Below are 19184 nucleotides of genomic sequence, written 5' to 3' on the forward strand. Positions count from 1 at the left end.
GCGTGTAAAAATGGTCTGTCCTCGGTTAGAACACTCGCTACTGACTTCCAATCTGCCTCTGGAAGCAACGTCAGCACAATAACTGTTAGTCGGGAGCTTCATGAAATGGGTTTCCATGGCCAAGCAGCCCAGCACAAGCCAAAGATCACCATGCGCAATGCCAAATGTTGGCTGTAGTGGTGTAAAGCTCACCGCCGTTCTCTGGAGTGATGAATCACGTTTCTCCATCTGGCACTGGGTTTGGCGGATGCCAGGAGAACGCTACCTGACCCAATGCACTGTGCTAACTGTAAAGTTTGGTGGAGGAGGAATAATGGTCTGGGACTGTTTTTCGTAGTTCGGGCTAGGGAAATGCTACAGCATAAAATTACATTCTAGACGATTCTGTGCTTCCAACTTTGTGGCAACAGTTTGGGGAAGGCCATTTCCTGTTTCGGCATGACAATGCCCCAGTGCACAAAGCGAGGTCCATACAGAAGTGGTTTGATGAGATCGGTGTGGAAGAACTTGAATGGCCTGCACAGAGCCCTGACCTCAACCGCATCAAACACCTTTGGATCGGAACGCCGACTGCGAGCCAGGCCTTATCACCCAACATCAGTGCCTAATGCTCGTGGCTGTGTGGAAGCAAGTCCCCGCAGCAATGTTCCAACATCTAGTGGATAGCCTTCCCAGAATAGTGGAGGCTGTTGTAGCAGCAAAGGGGGAACCAACTCTATATTAATGCCCATGATATTGAAATGAGATGTTAGATGAGCAGGTGTCCACATACCTTTGGTAATGTAGTGTATTTTAAAACATTTTTAAAGGCAAATATGGACAATTATTTTACTTGGTACACAGAATAATAATGCTGGATGCAAATATTGGAAAGAAAATGCTTTAATGATGGACAAAAATGTTTTTCACTGTTAACAGATGAACACAAAGCAGATTATCATTTTAGTCTCTAGTGAGGGACCTTTAGCCTGGCCTCCAGACAAACATTATAAAGTTTAAGTTTGAGGTTACATTTAATTCCTCATCAGCCTATCAAAGATATTCAACTTTTTCTCCACCAACCAATGGCATTTCTTTAAATATGTCAACTCGGCCAGCAGAGGGATATTGTAAACTTCCAATGTCAAGGTTCACAATATCCCTCTGTGGCCGAGTTGACCTATTTACGATTCAATCCATGTACGATTCAATACCATTACAATTGGATTTCTGTTCATAAGACAACACAATTTGAGGAAACAGAATTTGTCTGCACCTCCTAAAGACCAGAGGCATTTACTGTGAACTCAGTAGTTGATTTGGTATTCACCAAAATATGATATTTGCTGTCCAGCAACAAACCTTTGAGATCAAAGCCTGAACCCGTGTATTAAATAAATACCTTTGCTCTTGGTGGTGTGAGGAGAGTGTTTTTGGGGGGTGTTACTACTGTGAGGGCGTAATAGGGGTTTGTCTTGTCCTCAAGGCCTGGGTGGCGGGCGAGAGGGAGGGGGGCCTGGGGGTGCACGGGCTGGAGGGGGGCCTGGGGGAAGTCGGCTGGACGGGGGGGCACGGGAGGGAGGGATGGAGACGGAGGGAGGAGTGGAGTGTGGGGGAGGAGAGGGCGGTTGGACTAGAGGCCTCTGAACTGGAGGAGGGGGAAGGGTTTGAGAGCGACGGGCAGAAGGGGGTCGAATGGACTCCTTGTTTTTTACGCGTGTGAAGTTGATACAACGACCCTGCAACACAGACAGACGGAACCAAGTTAGACCAGGGGTTCAGAACACAGACGCCTTTTCCAGTTAGTTACATCACTGTTTGGCTGCAGAGACCTCTGATTAAAAGGTGACAAAGTAAACCAGCACGCACATACACACATGTGCGTGTGTATATGTCCTGTTTGCATCAAGATAGGTGAAGATTGGGGGGAACAATGCAAACTAAGAATAATGGTATTAGGGTGCTAATAAAAACAAGTGTTAAAGAATCGACTCCTCTAAGTGGTCCGAGTGTTGCAGAGAATTTAGAACTGGGCCGTTTAATTGGAAACAACTTTCCAGAGTCTGTAACACATCGTCTCTGAGCCACACACACACACACACACACACACACACACACACACACACACACACACACACACACACACACACACACACACACACACACACACACAAGCCCCTTTACAAGTCCTTCACACGTCATTAACTGGGCAGAATACATCTTCAATGGGGGAGAAATCAAAAGACAATGACTTCTCTAACTGTTGTATTTCTGTATTGATATTTAGGGAGCCAATTTCAGATGCAAACACACATTTCTGTGAAAAGACAAAGCATTATCTCATCTCTGTATGTTTTTGAGTTATCTTCCAGGGTTTTATTCATACATAGGTGTTGGATGTATTTTAATCAAAACAACAAAAGGCACAACGACAAAAAGTGTAACAAAAACGACAAAAGCACACGGTTAAAAAGCACATCAACTACGAAAAGCACAACAAGAAAAGGCACAGGGATAACGAGCTCAACAATATAACACAAAGCACTAAGACATCCAGATCAATTATGAAAATCTCCCATCTCTGACAAACACACACATCTCACTCTCCCATCTCTCCACATTACTCTCACTCTAATGGGCTCATGAATGGCCATCAGCAGGTTACCAGTTTCTGCCACAATGTGTGTGTGTGTGTGTGTGTGTGTATGTCATCCTCTGTGTTGAAAGGCCACAAGCCAAATTGTGACAGAAGAGATTCCCTTTCATTGTCCCCTGATGGCCCTGTCATACAGCGGAGAGGAGAGGAAATAGGGAAAAGTAGGAAAGAGGGAGGAGAGGGCCTTGTTTATTAAATAGGCAACGCAAATCAGGACCTCCCATCTTCTCTCTCCACCAAACTCACAGGAACCTCTGGCCAAATAGAGATATCACATCTGCAGAATAAGGGTCTTGTTCCGCTATATGCATAGCGTGTGTAAGTGGATCCTTGGTTGTGAGATGGAGGGATCTTATACAGTTGCCTGTGAAGTGTGTGTGTGAGTGGATCCTTTTAAGGTCATGTGAGGTGACATGCAGAGTTGTCAGTTCAGAGCGCACTCTCATGAAACGCCGCGATGCGTGTGGTTTTGTTCTATCCTCGCAGGGACCTAAAAGTCCCCACAAGGATAGTAAAACAAGGAAAATTCTCCCTTGTGGGGGACATTTCCCTCGAGGACAAAGGCTATTTTGACTTTAGGGGGCTAGGATTACGATTAGAATTAGGAGTTAACCCTAAAGCTAGGGTTAGGTTTCAGGAAAATTCTCCTTCGTGAGGACATTTCCCACATCCACACGAGGACAAAGGTTAGTTTAGGGACTAGGTTTAGGGTTACAATTGGGGTTAGGGAAAATAGGATATTGAATGGAAATACATTTTAGGTCCCCATGAGGATAGAAAAACAAGTGTGTGGGTGTGTGTGAGAGAGGGACTGAGAGGCTGGGTATGCTGAGGGTTGTAATGGAGCTGTGTTTGTTTCCCACCAGAGGCAGGTTATGACTTGCCTGAGTAGTGAGTACCAGTATCTTTAGTTAACATTCCACTCCTTACCACTGCTTTCGGCAATCTTAACTATGATCTCAACTTTCAATATGTAGTTGTTGATTGGTAGTTGGAAACAACATGAATATTTTCTATGACGTTATGGAACACAGGGTGCGAGCAAATTTGGCGCAATGTAGAATTTTTTAAGAACAAAATCAAATCAAATCAAATTTTATTTGTCACATACACATGGTTAGCAGATGTTAATGCGAGTGTAGCGAAATGCTTGTGCTTCTAGTTCCGACAATGCAGTAATAACCAACAAGTAATCTAGCTAACAATTCCAAAACTACTACCTTATAGACAGACACAAGTGTAAGGGGATAAAGAATATGTACATAAAGATATATGAATGAGTGATGGTACAGAGCGGCATAGACAAGATACAGTAGATGGTATTGAGTGCAGTATATACATATGAGATGAGTATGTAAACAAAGTGGCATAGTTAAAGTGGCTAGTAATACATGTATTACATAAAGATGCAGTAGATGATATAGAGTACAGTATATACGTATACATATGAGATGAATAATGTAGGGTATGTAAACATTATATTAGGTAGCATTGTTTAAAGTGGCTAGTGATATATTTTACATAATTTCCCATCAATTCCCATTATCAAACAATACATTGATGACCTGCTGCGTTCATTGTGTGTCACTGCAAGATCACGTTGTTCAAAGTCAAGTGGCGAGAGAGGACTCCGTAATGAGAGAAAAAAAATATTTGGAAAATATCAGCCTACAAGATTTAATCGAGCCGCGTTTGCTTCAGTTGCATTCCATTAATGAGAGGAAAGAAACTCAAAAACCGGCCACCTGTCGTCATTCCTCGAACACATGCTGATCAGTGCTTGATATGAAAGAAGTATGCGAGAAGTACAGGAACTGTTTTTTCCCCCCCAAGTTGGTACATTAGACTGTTCGCCGAAATTCACAAATTACATTATGCTATAGAGACTTCTTATTATTTATTCACTGTTAAGGTTTCATACACATTGTCCATGACTAGTATTATTATAGCCGACATGAAAAAAGTAACCATTAATGACACTGGAATGCTGCTGTATCTGATCGCATGCAGGCCTACCGTCTAATGCCGTTGTACACTTGATTGAGGCACTTAAACCCCTGCAAAGTAGAACTGCACTGTAAGTCACATGTGGCCAACCCACCATCTGCAGAGCTCCTGGGTGTGCAGGCTTGGCAGGCTTGGCTTTTGATCCAGCCCTGAAACACCCAAGTCTGCTTATCAAGGTCCTGTTGAGCAATTGGTGTTTAGGCTACAACGAGGTTAGTCCAAGGCTCGACGAAATGCCTGCACACGCAGTAGCTATCCTGGAGGATGGTTGCTACCCTTGATATAAAATATTGTTTAATTACAACCAAATACTTTGTTGTATTTATATAAAATCATTCCCCAATTCAATTAATCGGGGATCAAATGGATAAGGCTACTTTGAAGTAGCCTAACTAGACATGTTTATATACAATACCAGTCCACAGTTTGAAAAGACCTACTCGTTCAAGGGTTTTTCTTTATTTTTATTATTTTCTACATTGTAGAATAATAGTGAAGACACATATGGAATCATGTAGTAACCAAAAAAAAATGTTATACAAATCAAAATATATTTGAAATTTTAGATTCTTCAAAGTAAACACCCTTTGCACAATCTTGGTATTCTCTCAACCAGCTTCACCTGGAATGCTTTTCCAACAGTCTTGAAGTAGTTCCCACACATGCTGAGCATTTGTTGGCTGCTTTTCCTTCACTTTGTGGTCCAACTCGTCCCAAACCATCTCAATTGGGTTGAGGTCGGGTGATTGTGGAGGCCAGGTCATCTGATGCATCACTCCATCACTCTCCTTCTTGGTCAAATAGCCCATACACAACCTGGAGGTGTGTTGGGTAATTGTCCTGTTGAAAAACAAATGAAGGGACTGCAGCGCCAGCTGTGCCATCAGAGTCCCTGGGTTCGCGCCCAGGCTCTGTCGTAACCGGCCGTGACCGGGAGGTCCGTGGGGCGACGCACAATTGGCCTAGCGTCGCCCGGGTTAGGGAGGGCTTGGTCGGTAGGGGTGTCCTTGTCTCATCGCGCACCAGCGACTCCTGTGGCGGGCTGGGCGCAGGTGCACGGTGTTTCCTCTGGCGCATTGGTGCGGCTGGCTTCCGGGTTGGATGTGCGCTGTGTTAAGAAGCAGTGCGACTTGGTTGGGTTGTGTATCGGAGGACGCATGACTTTCAACCTTCGTCTCTCCCGAGCCCGTACGGAAGTTGTAGCGATGAGACAAGATAGTAGCTACTACAACAATTGGATACCACGAAATTGGGGAGAAAAAGGGGTAAAATTCAAAAAAAAAAAGAAAGAAAAACAAATGATAGTCCCACTAAGCGCAAACTAGATGGGATGGCATATCGCTGCAGAATGCTGTGGTAGCCATGCTGGTTAAGTATGCCTTGAATTTGAAATAAATCACAGACCATGTCACTAGCAAAGCACCATCACACCACCTCCTCCATGCTTCACAGTGGGAACCACATGCGGAGATCATCCATTCACCTATTCTGCATCTCACAAAGACATGGCGGTTGGAACCAAAAATCGCAAATTTGGATTCATCAGACCAAAGGACAGATTTCCACCTGGCTAATGTGTTTCTTGGCCCAAGCAAGTCTCTTTCTTATTGATGTCCTTTGGGCTCCTGAGTGGTGCAGTGGTCTAAGGTACTGCATCTCAGTGCTAGAGGTGTCATTACAGACCCTCGTTCAATTCCCGGGCTGTGATTGGGAGTCCCATTGGGCAGTGCGCAATTTGCCCAGCGTCGTCCGGGTAAGGTTTGGCCGGGGTAGACCGTCATTGTAAATAACAGCAGCAAGAAAAAGTATGTGAATTACATGGACTTCTGTTGTCCTGTTGCATCACCGATCTTCGATTGAGCTTCAATTGGTGGACAGATAGCCTTACATTCTCCTGCAAAATGTCTTAAATTCATTGTTTCGGCGATGAAAGCTTCTTCCAATTCGAGGTGAGTAATCGCTGTTCTGATGTCCAGAAGTTATTTTCGGTAGCAGCAACATTATGTACAAAATAAGTAAAAAAATAAGTTTACAAACAACACTAAAAAAAGTATGTCTTTATATGCTTTTCCAAGAGAGAAATCACTTTGTTTAATGAAGCCTGATCACTGTTAGTTAGTGGGTGTGGCTGAATTATGATGACCGACAGCTTGTTGTTGAGTCATACACCAAGCGTTGGGGGTCATCGCGTCTTCTACCTTGGCAGTACTCTGCGCCTTGTGTCTGGCTGACTGTTCGTCTCTGTGATGGCTGTCAATCATTTCCTGTAAATCTCCAACGGTCCAATTTTCAAAAGGCTTGCACCTTCTATCTTTTTCTTTCACCTTTATTTAAACAGGTAGGCCAGTTGAGAACAAGTTCTTGTTTATAACTGCAACCTGGCCAAGATAAAGCAAAGCAGTGCGACAAAAACAACAACACAGAGTTACACATGGGATAAACAAACATACAGTCATTAACATAATAGAAAAAATCTGTATACAGTGTGTGCAAATGAAGTAAGGAGGTAAGGCAATAAATAGGCCAATAGTGGCGAAGTAATTACAATTGATCAATTTACACTGGAGTGATAGATGTGCAGATGAGGATGTGCAAGTAGAAATACAGGTGTGTAAAAGAGCAGAAAAACAAAAACAAATATGGGGATTAGGTAGGTAGTTGGTTGGATGAGCTATTTACAGATGGGCTGCAGCGATCGGTAAGCTGCTCTGACAGCTGACGCTTAAAGTTAGTGAGGGAGATATAAGTCTACAACTTCAGCGATTTTTGCAATTCGTTCCAGTCATTGGCAGCAGAGAACTGGAAAGAAAGGCGGCCAAAGGAGATGTTGGCTTTGGGGATGACCAGTGAAATATACCTGCTGGAGCGCATGCTACGGTGACCAGTGAGCTGAGATAAGGCGGAGCTTTACCTAGCAAAGACTTATAGATGACCTGGAGCCAGTGGGTTTGGCGTCGAATATGTAGCGAGGACCAGCCAACGAGAGCATATAGGTCGCAGTGGTGGGTAGTATATGGGGCTTTGGTGACAACACGGATGAGACTGTGATAGACTGCATCCAATTAGCTATTTGCTATTTTGTAAATTACATCGCCGAAGTCAAGGATCGGTAGGATAGTCAGTTTTACGAGGATAGTCAGTTTTGTTTTACGCAGCATGAGTGAAGGAGGCTTTGTTGCGAAATAGGAAGCCGTTTCTTGATTTAACTTTGGATTGGAGATGCTTAATGTGGGTCTGGAAGGAGAGTTTACAGTCTACAGTCTAGAAGAGCATGCATTTAGTTTTACTAGCGTTTAAGAGCAGTTGGAGGCCACGGAAGGAGTGTTGTATGGCGTTGAAGCTCGTTTGGAGGTTTGTTGTCCAAAGAAGGGCCAGATGTACTGTATACAGAATGGTGTTTTCTGCGTAGAGGTGGATCAAAGATTCACCCGCAGAAGAATGACATCATTGATATATACAGAGAAAAGAGTCAGCCTGAGAATTGAACCCTGTGCCAGAGGTCCGGACAACAGGCCCTTCAATTTGGCACACAGAACTCTATCTGAGAAGTACAGTGCCTTGCGAAAGTATTCGGCCCCCTTGAACTTTGCGACCTTTTGCCACATTTCAGGCTTCAAACATAAATATATAAAACTGTATTTTTTTGTGAAGAATCAACAACAAGTGGGACACAATCATGAAGTGGAACGACATTTATTGGATATTTCAAACTTTTTTAACAAATCAAAAACTGAAAAATTGGGCGTGCAAAATTATTCAGCCCCTTTACTTTCAATGCAGCAAACTCTCTCCAGAAGTTCAGTGAGGATCTCTGAATGATCCAATGTTGACCTAAATGACTAATGATGATAAATACAATCCACCTGTGTGTAATCAAGTCTCCGTATAAATGCACCTGCACTGTGATAGTCTCAGAGGTCCGTTAAAAGCGCAGAGAGCATCATGAAGAACAAGAAACACATCAGGCAGGTCCGAGATACTGTTGTGAAGAAGTTTAAAGCTGGATTTGGATACAAAAAGATTTCCCAAGCTTTAAACATCCCAAGGAGCACTGTGCAAGCGATAATATTGAAATGGAAGGAGTATCAGACCACTGCAAATCTACCAAGACCTGGCCGTCCCTCTAAACTTTCAGCTCATACAAGGAGAAGACTGATCAGAGATGCAGCCAAGAGGCCCATGATCACTCTGGATGAACTGCAGAGATCTACAGCTGAGGTGGGAGACTCTGTCCATAGGACAACAATCAGTCGTATATTGCACAAATCTGGCCTTTATGGAAGAGTGGCAAGAAGAGAGCCATTTCTTAAAGATATCCATAAAAAGTGTCGTTTAAAGTTTGCCACCTGGGAGACACACCCAACATGTGGAAGAAGGTGCTCTGGTCAGATGAAACCAAAATTGAACTTTTTGGCAACAATGCAAAACGTTATGTTTGGCGTAAAAGCAACACAGCTGAACACACCATCCCCAGTGTCAAACATGGTGGTGGCAGCATCATGGTTTGGGCCTGCTTTTCTTCAGCAGGGACAGGGAAGATGGTTAACATTGATGGGAAGATGGATGGAGCCAAATACAGGACCATTCTGGAAGAAAACCTGATGGAGTCTGCAAAAGACCTGAGACTGGGACGGAGATTTGTCTTCCAACAAGACAATGATCCAAAACATAAAGCAAAATCTACAATGGAATGGTTCAAAAATAAACATATCCAGGTGTTAGAATGGCCAAGTCAAAGTCCAGACCTGAATCCAATCGAGAATCTGTGGAAAGAACTGAAAACTGCTGTTCACAAATGCTCTCATCCAACCTCACTGACCTCGAGCTGTTTTGCAAGGAGGAATGGGAAAAAATGTCAGTCTCTCGATGTGCAAAACTGATAGAGATTTACCCCAAGCGACTTACAGCTGTAATCGGAGCAAAAGGTGGCGCTACAAAGTATTAACTTAAGGGGGCTGAATAATTTTGCACGCCCAATTTTTCAGTTTTTGATTTGTTAAAAAAGTTTGAAATATCCAATAAATGTCGTTCCACTTCATGATTCATTGTGTTGTTGATTCTTCACAAAAAAATACAGTTTTATATCTTTATGTTTGAAGCCTGAAATGTGGCAAAAGGTCGCAAAGTTCAAGGGGGCCGAATACTTTCGCAAGGCACTGTAGTTAGTGAACCAGGCGAGGCAGTCATTAGAGAAACCAAGGTTGCTGAGTCTGCCGATAAGAATACGTTGATTGACAGAGTCGAAAGACTTGGCCAGGTCGATGAAGATGGTTGCACAGTACTGTCTTTTATCAATGGCGATTATGATATCGTTTAGGACCTTGAGCGTGGCTGATGTGCACCCGTGACCAGCTCGGAAGCTAGATTGCATAGCGGAGAAGGTATGGTGGGACTCGAAATGGTTGGTGATCTGTTTGTTTACTTGACTTTCGAAGACTTTATAAAGGCAGGGTAGAATAAATATAGGTCTGTAACAGTTTGGGTCTAGAGTGTCTCCCCCTTTGAAGAGGGGGATGACCGCTGCCGCTTTCTAATCTTTAGGAATCTCAGACGATATGAAAGAGAGGTTGAACAGACTAGTAATAGGGGTTGCAACAATGACGGCGGATAATTTTAGGAAGAGAGGGTTCAGATTGTCTAACCCAGTTGATTTGTAGGGATCTAGATTTTGCAGCTCTTTCAGAACATCAGCTGTCTGGATTTGGGTAAAGGAGAAGCGGGGGGAGGCTTAGAAGAAGAAGTATCCTAATGTAATTGAGGATTAGATTGTCTCTCCAAAGTGCTGCCTCAGGATATTGTATTTAGCTTCAGGGTCTCTGCTTAAGTTAACGAGAGGGTTTCCACGGAGCCCAATCCTGAATATGTCTTTAGCCCGCCCCATTAGTCAGTCCTGTATCTCTTGCCCCTGTTCTGATATACTGCATCCCTTCTTTTTCAAGTGAACTTGCATAAGTTCTTGCCATTCAGTCACTGTGCACCGGTATGTGCTATAACCCCTGAAGTGGGGTGGTTCTCTGATGTCTGACTTCAGAATTAGATTGACCAATTGGGTATTAGTACTATGGGCTGGGGAGTGCTTGGAGCAGCCCCTGCTAGACTCGTGGCAACTTGATTTCCTATTTCACGGCCCAGTTGTTTGACTAACTCTGCTAGGGCTATGTTGATCCGGGTCGCGGCCCAAATCTGTAGCGGTCGTTATATGTACCACGGAAGAACCAAGAAATGAAGAGCGACACCACGGCTGTCTTTTTTGGGCTTTAATGTAGATCTGCAATGATATTAGGAAAAGTCAGGACAGGAATGAATCATTCTTCAATGAACTATCTGACAAGTTGTTATTTCTCTCTGTGTCACTGTTTCGTGAGCAAATTAGAGCAGATGGTGTTAATACTACATAGCCTTCCGGTATTTTGTTTCAATCCAAGCACATTCTGCCTAGTGGCACAGTTTTGTCCGCATGAGAAACAAAATGTGACTATTCAGCTAACCCTCCTAAAATCTCATAAGAAAGGTGATGTTTTTGGATTAACAGTAAAGCCATACTATGCAAATATATTGGGTTCTGTTATGTAAAATACAAATGAATCATTGTGTGATCTTCCAAGACATTGATTCAGCTTTGATCTACCTTGATTAAACAAGCACCATTGTGAGAAGTGGTAGCTTGACACTACACCAATGCTTCCACTGCAGCGAACGAAGCGCACCAAGTAGACTATAGCCTACCTCCCGCAACATTTGGTGATGGCGAAACAAGAGACCACGTGTGGCTTTTATGAAGATCTGGGAATATTTGGCCAATGAAACATTTCTGGTTCGTCTCAGAGAATGTAAAACAGTTAGGAAGGGAGACCTTTAAACAGTTTTGCATGAAGAAGCAGCAAATATGTTGAATGAGCAACTAATGATCATGGAGAGCATCACACGTTTGAGGAAATTACAAAGGGCTAAAATGCGGGACTGTCCCACACAATCTGGGACGTGGTCATCCTACTACCTGGGTGCCCAGGCCAGATGCATCGAATCCCCTTATTGAATATAACAGTTGTTCCCATTCAAGACAATGGTGGCATAATAGGTGGACTGGGGAGTGTACCCATAAGAGCAAAGCAGGAAGTTAAAGCATAAAGTAAAAGCAGGAAGTGTACCCATCAATCTGTGCTGTGATTTGTTGAGACCACTCAACAGACATTCCATTCCATTGTATGAGCCAAAGCTGATGTAATTAGCATCATTTGAATGTTACCATGGAAATTATTGCATCACAATACCAGGCAGCCATTGCGAGTTTATACAATGGGTGGGTCTAATCCTGAATGCTGATTGGTTAAAACGGCATTCCCGATGTGTCTATTCTACAAGTTAACACTGGCTACATCTATGACTTTAAAATGCCTATTTACTCTGTTCCATCTGACTGTGCAATCCACTGTCTCATCAGCCCAGCCAAGCCATTTATGAACTTGATCGCCACTATAAAAAGTATCTAGACATTATCTCACATTTCTTTTAGACTAATATTTAGTTTTCAACAGCGGAGATTTGTATAAATCTTGCCTTCTTTCTCTCCGACATTTGCAAATTTTTTTCAATAATCGATCTCCAGCTGTCCTATTGTGATGAATGTGTAGGGACGGCATATATATATATACTGAGATCATGTGACACTTGATCAGGTGGACTTTATTTAACTAATTATGTGACTTCTGAAGGTAATAGGTTGCACCAGATCTTATTTAGGGGCTTCATAGCAAACAGGGTGAATATATATACACGCACCACTTTTCCATTGTTTATTTTGTAGATTTTATTGAAACTAGTAATTTTTAAAATTTCACTTCACCAATTTGGACTATTTTGTGTATGTCCATCACACTAAATACAAATAAAAATGTATTTAAATTACTGGTTGTAATGCAACAAAATAGGAAAAACGCCAAGGGGGATGAATACTTTTACAAGGCACTGTAGATGGGTGGAGAGGTGAGAAAGGGAGAGGTTCAATCTGTTCATAAGAGGCATTAAACCAGACAATGTGATGTGTCCTATACCTGAAGCTGTAGTGGCTTGTGCACGTCCTGAATTTCCGTTGTGATCCAGGATGACAAGAGAGGTCCTTGCCTCAATAAATGGATACTTAAAGTGAGCAAAACATGGCTGTCTCTCTGTTGCAAGGGTTATTGATTCAACCTCCTACTCACAGAGAAAAAATGGAAGTCAGAAGTCAAAATAAAATGAAATGGTAATTGCAGTCTATCAGGTGTGTGGAGTATAGTCTACCTTCGTACTATGTGTTGTTTGCTCCATAGCTCGGTTCATAGTAACTCCCTGATGTTAAGGGACCTCCTCGGCAGACCATAAAGGGATGAGGCTGTAAAGGGCTTCTCAATTGCAAGCGCAGGACAAGTGACATCTGGCTTGGTTTCAATGGTGATGTTGGCTTGTGTAGCAGAGATTCAGTCATTACATGTCAGTTCAGGGCATAAGCTGATATTGTAAATGTTTTAATTGAAATAATGTAAAGGTTGGGCTAGTTTGCCGTCATTACAACTCATTCACCTAGCTAGGGCCAGAGCCATACATTTACCTATATGGCTCTGGCTAGGGATAAGTGTCCTACTGATGGACCATAGCTAGGGCAAGGAATTGTTTGCAATCAATTGCACTACAGGAAAATGTGAAGCCTAGTAGCAAAGAATATAGAATTTCTTATCAGTGTAATGGAAATGGAAATTTTGTCACAAAGTTCTTAAAAAGTTTTTTAAACAGTCTGTAGGACAGTATAACGTTAGAGTAAGTTAGTAGCTAAGCTTAAAATATCACAAACTATTTCAGGGAATGGCAAACAAATAATGTTATAAATGACTTTATGGTGACTAGCTACAGGTGTTAGCAACTTAGCTAGCTAGCAACATACCTTGAATGGTTGGATCTTTCCTGTCCATGGTGGAAAGACGGTGGAAACAGAACCCGGTTTCAACAGGTCATCATTGTAGTCAGTGGCCACAAAGGGATCACATGATCAACCGCAGCTGGTGAATGACTTCAGGTGTCATATCGACACCATAATAAGCAGGAAATTATTACAACACACCGTTGTAAGCATTTCACTGTACACCCGTTGTATTCGGCGCATGTGACAAATATGTCGGATGGCCTGCAGCCATGCCTGACAAACAGCTCCATCACGGACAGGAAAAGAGTGGAAATGTGCAGTGTACTATATTTGTATCTGACCGGAACATTATCGCACCCTGGTACAATGCACTTAATTTTGTCCAACTTGACTTAGCTACTCAACTACTAACATTGTTCACCTTACTTTACTTCAGAGATGACTAACCGCTAGCCTAGCTACTAGCTAACGTTATCATCGCTTCTTCTTTTTCTTCTTCTATGGAAACAGGATTCCCCCAAAAACTGAACTATCAAAAAACTACCCAAAAAGATAGAATAAACTAAATCAACTTTTCTTTTAAAAAATAAAACAGATCTGATCCCTACACAGGCTCAAGGGGAACCTGGGAGGGCTGGTCTTCCGTCACCAGTACCCCTTTGCAAGTCTTCAGATGTAAAATCCTTGAGTCTCCAAAAAAATTCTGCCTCAGCCACAATAATGTCCAGTTTCTTCGACTTCTTTGAGACTTGTGCTGTACAGTTTATAACTGTGGCAAAGAACGCAAAAAAATCCACCTTTTTAACACACAGGATATATTTTGTCTAGCAGCAAACATTTACTACAGGCTGTTGTGTATACACAACCATATCTTCACTAGCATCACTTGTTTTCTCAATTCTTTTAATCGCCTCCACATAGGAGATTCGATTGACCGCTCTAACTTTTGCCACCACAATTTCCTTCACCCTTAAAGGGCACAGGAACTGAGGATCATGATTCCCACCACAATTGCAACACTGTCGTCCTTCTACACACCGTTCTTCAATATACTCTGTTCGTCTGCACACACTTGAAACATGGCCAAATCCTTTACAATTCTTACACTGTAATGGTTTGGGGACGAACGCTCTCACAGCATATTTTACATAACCAAGCTTCACATGTGTAGATATTTGCTCTTTATCAAAAAACAACAGGAGCGACAGACTTTCTTCTTTTTCTCCATTCACCCAGCGGGTCAGATGCCAGGCACCAACTACACCAGGAATTCTCTTCAGGTATTCAACTTGAACATCTGTCGTCACCCCTGAGATGACTTCTTTGACGGGTGCTCTACTCCGAATTTCAAAACACAAAACTTCTGTTGTCCGGATTCTTTTGAGGCCCGCTGCAATCTTCCTCTGCTCTTCAGAAATACAATTAATCCAAATAAAACCAATCCTGGTCACGCTGACAGACTCCACTTTTCCAAGCGCATACTTCCCAATTTTCAATAACTCAAACGAGTTTCCCACATATGCATTATTATTCAACCAACGCATCCCAATAAGAAGCGATTCATTATCATTTACACCTATCCTCTACTCCAATTTAGACCATTTCCTTTTTGGCCCAGTTTTCAAATGCTACTGTTGTCCAGCCAGAACATTCTCTTGACCAAATTTACTTACTTCATTCTAACTCAGCATCCACTTCTGTCATCTTTCCGCTAGACTGTAACTCCAAGATCACAGAGTGGAGTCTGACATTTGCAACGGCAAATATACTTTTGACACGTTACCATCTCATTGTTTACTTTAACTTTCGTTCTGACTTCCTTGCTTGAAGACCAATAGTAAGATGCTCCTTTGTCCCACCTTCGTCCTGCCTCCTGTAATTATCAATCTAGGAACCACGAAGAAGAGTATCTACCAGATTACAGATGAAATGAAAGGCCTTTGCACTAGCATGAAGTAGGACTATGTTTTTTTTACACTTTTTACATAAAAATAACAACATTTATTTGGCAATTCAGTGCCGAGACATCAATCGCTGTTCATGTAACAATAAATACACATAGTTTTGAATGCATTTGAAGTACTTTTGGAAATTCTGCATTTTTATATTAAACAATGGACCTGAAAACTGTCTGGGGTACTGCCAGGCAAATGTTATAAAGTGGCCAGAAGTGGTTTTGGGTGAACTTCCCCTTTAACTTAGAAATTTGACGTTTGGAGCAACTTCGATATTTGAAGTTTGGAGAAACTGAACAATGCTGAGCAGGAGTCAACCCCGGATGTCAAAAACAATTTGAAATTTGATGTTTGGAGAAAAGTGCAAAAACCTATATAATTCTACAGTGAGAGAATGTTGGCAATAAGCATCTGAGCCACAACTCTCCCCTACCCCAAACCACATTGGTTACAATACACCCGGCTCGCCACGCTGGTTTACAGCAGCATATGGAGGGGATTCCCTCCTCCCTCTCTCTCTGATATTCATGAGCTTGTGTTCTCATTGTGTCCATATGCTGTCTCTGGTGTAGGTCTGCTGCTCTGCTGCTTCCCTTTTCACGACCAGACCACCGCAGTCAGAACCAACCAGGCTGCCCACATCAATCTACTGTTGCTACACTCTCTTTTCCCCTCTCAACTCAACAATGGGACTCCTTCTCAATGGGCTGTGTAATGTCCCCTGTGTGACTTTAGGGCCTCTCGCTCTGTGTTTTTGTGTGTGTGACTTTAGGACCTATCGATGTGTGTTTGTGCATGTGTGCACATGTATGCATGTGTGAGTGTGCGAATTTAGGGCCTCACTGTTTAATAAGGTGTTAAATCAGACCACCAAGGTTCTGTTAAAGGCACCTCTAACCTCTCTCCCCTCTAACCCTAACCCATTCACCCAGTCAAGAAGGTGTGAAAGACAGGATAAGGGTACAGAGAGATAAAAACAAAGAGCACTGAGAGGGAGAATGAGAGAAAGACGGAAATAGAGATAGTGAGAGAGAAGGACAGAGAAGGAGAGAGACAAAGAGAGAGACAGAGGGAGAAGAAGAGAAAGAGGATGAAAGAGAGGAGTAATGTGAAGAAGATTCTCATTGAAAAGGAAGAGAGATAGAGAGGGCGGGTGGTCCCCTCCCCTTCTTTGCACAACAATAACACCAACATAACACAAACAATAGCAGTCATGAAGTAAACCTGACCCTGTCACATCCCAAAACATATTTTCTTCCCAGTGAATGAAACAGAGACTACTGGAAAGGTGGCTCCTATCTGTACTCACTGTCGTGTTAAATGACATCATCTCTGCCTGATCCTTTTTTAAAATCTCTTTTTAGGCAAACTACTGTATCTGAGCTCGCAGTTTCTCTCAGGAGAGTAGCAGAGGACTCCTACACAAAGCTGGAAACTCCATCAACTCCCGGTCAGTATCAGTACATAACTCTCCCTGTGTTTGAACAATAGTAGCTTTGTGTGTGTAGGACAGAAAGAGTGTTATTGGCGGTTCATTCAGAAAGTATGTGTGCACATGTGTGTGTCAGTAAGAGACAGATTTCAGCAGCTTATTCACAGAGTTTATATAGAGACATCCATCTGTGTGTGTGTGTAAGTGTGTGTGTGTGAGGCCGATAGCTGTACTATGGGAGCGACCAGTGACTAATAGTATAGTACTGTGATTGTTTCAATAGCACCTGCCATTTCTATGGTACAGAGAGTGCAGATGCTTCATTGAAAAGGATCACTGGAACACACACAAACGACCCAGAAGAGCGCTTTAGAGGAACCAGACTCTATAGGGGGATTCCTGTGTGTGTGTGTGTGTGTGTGTGTGTGTGTGTGTGTGTGCCTGTGTGTGAATAGTAACAGTCTCACCTTGTCTCCAGGCTGAGGTCTCATCAGGGACACCTGATCATATCCTCGACGACACAGAGCCCGCAGAGCATCCAACTTCCCCTGCGGATAGAGAAAGGGGAGTGGAAGAAAAAGGTTCCATCAGGGGATCATATTAAAAGCTGGGGGTAAAAAAAAGAAGCTTTTCTATGGTGCTCTATTAATTCTTTATTTATCTTGGTGAATACCATAGTCCTTATTCACAGCGGAACATTCTACCATAGAAGGCTATTGCATCGAGCTAATAAACTGTTGTTGTATAATGTCAGGACTGATAACGACAAAAATATAGTTTCAAGCAGCCATGCCGGGGGTTCAAGCCAGAGTTATGGACTCGAGTCACCAATTTGATATCAAATAAAATAACTTGAGACTTGAACCCTAGACTCAGGACTCGAATGATCTGGCCAGGTTTTGGACCGTTTTGTCACTCATTTTGTGGCACAGAGTCTCTGTGGATTATATTCTTGTAAAGCTCAAAGAGAATCTCATGACAAATGAAATTCAAGTTCTGTGGTTGCAGCTTCACCTGCCTCATCGAAAGCCTTTTAGGGTGCTGCTATAGGTCACCAAGTGCAAACGGTCCGTATCTGGAGAATGTGTGTAAATGTTAGATAAGGTCTCTGATGCCAAGAAAGAAATGTGTTTTCTTGGTGACCTGAACATTGGATTATTATAATCTAGTTGTCCTCTCAAGAGGAAGCGTCTTACTGTTTCTAATGATGTACCATGACCCAGGTTATCATTCAACCAACTAAAGCAGGGGTAGTAAACACTGTTTCTGGAGTGCCGCAGGTACTGCAGAATTCTGTTCAAACTTGGCGCCACACCTGACCAATTGAGCTAATTGATCAGTTCAGTGATTTCCTAAATTCAACTCACCTGGTCTTCCAGGTCGGTTAAATCAAAAACATGAAGTGGCTGCGGCACTCCAGGACCAGGGTTGCCTACCCCCGAACTAGAAAGTATACCAACAGTGTTGGATCTGTGACATCCACTTGTATTGATCCTATCTTCACTAATGCTGCAGAACTTTGCTACAAAGCAATATCAGTACCCATTGGCTCTAGTGACCATAACATTGTGGCAATAACAATGACAGCAAAAGTAGCAAAGGCAGGGCCTACAATTATTTATCAGAGATCATACAAACTGTTTTCTCGGGACTCTTTTGTTGACGATGTAAAACATGTATGTTGGTCTGACGTGTTTAAGGAGGAGAATTCAGATCCAACACTTGGGACTATTTGTAAAATTATTCTTCATGCACTTGCTAAGAAACTAACTGTGAGAACTACTGTGAGCCCCCTGGATTGATGATGAATTGAAAAATGGTATGGTTCAAAGAAATTATGCAACGAAGGTGGCAAACAAGTCAGGCTGCTCAGCTGATTGGTTGACATACTGTATATATTGAAATTTGGTGGCTTAAGAAATGATATTACCAAAACAAGAGACATTTCATATTACCATGGAAAAAAACTTTGGAGCACCTTAAATGATATTATGGGCTGAAAATGCAATTAATCTTCATCGTTCATTGAAGTTGAAATGATTGATATAGCCATTCATTTCAATGACTACTGTCACACCCTGACCATAGTTTGCTTTGTATGTTTCTATGTTTTGGTTGGTCAGGGTGTGATCTGAGTGGGCATTCTATGTTACATGTCTAGTTTGTCCAGTTCTATGTTCGGCCTGATATGGTTCTCAATCAGAGGCAGGTGTTCGTCATTGTCTCTGATTGGGAACCATATTTAGGTAGCCTGGTTTT

At 42.5% G+C, this 19184-nt stretch overlaps 1 protein-coding gene across 1 annotated transcript in view; it reads right to left on the minus strand.

Annotated features, from left to right (window-relative positions):
- Positions 1–866: 866 nt before the first annotated feature.
- LOC110526097 (anthrax toxin receptor 1) overlaps positions 867–19184 on the minus strand; it is a 65117-nt gene continuing 46799 nt past the window's right edge. Inside the window, exons 17-18 of the mRNA XM_021606720.2 lie at positions 17393–17473; positions 867–1718 (exon numbers count right to left, since the gene is read on the minus strand). Coding sequence (XP_021462395.2) covers positions 1461–1718; positions 17393–17473 — 339 coding nt within the window. The 3' untranslated portion in view covers positions 867–1460. The remainder of the gene's footprint in view (positions 1719–17392; positions 17474–19184) is intronic.

Source organism: Oncorhynchus mykiss, chromosome 1 (assembly GCF_013265735.2).
Source record: "Oncorhynchus mykiss isolate Arlee chromosome 1, USDA_OmykA_1.1, whole genome shotgun sequence".
NCBI lineage: Eukaryota > Metazoa > Chordata > Actinopteri > Salmoniformes > Salmonidae > Oncorhynchus > Oncorhynchus mykiss.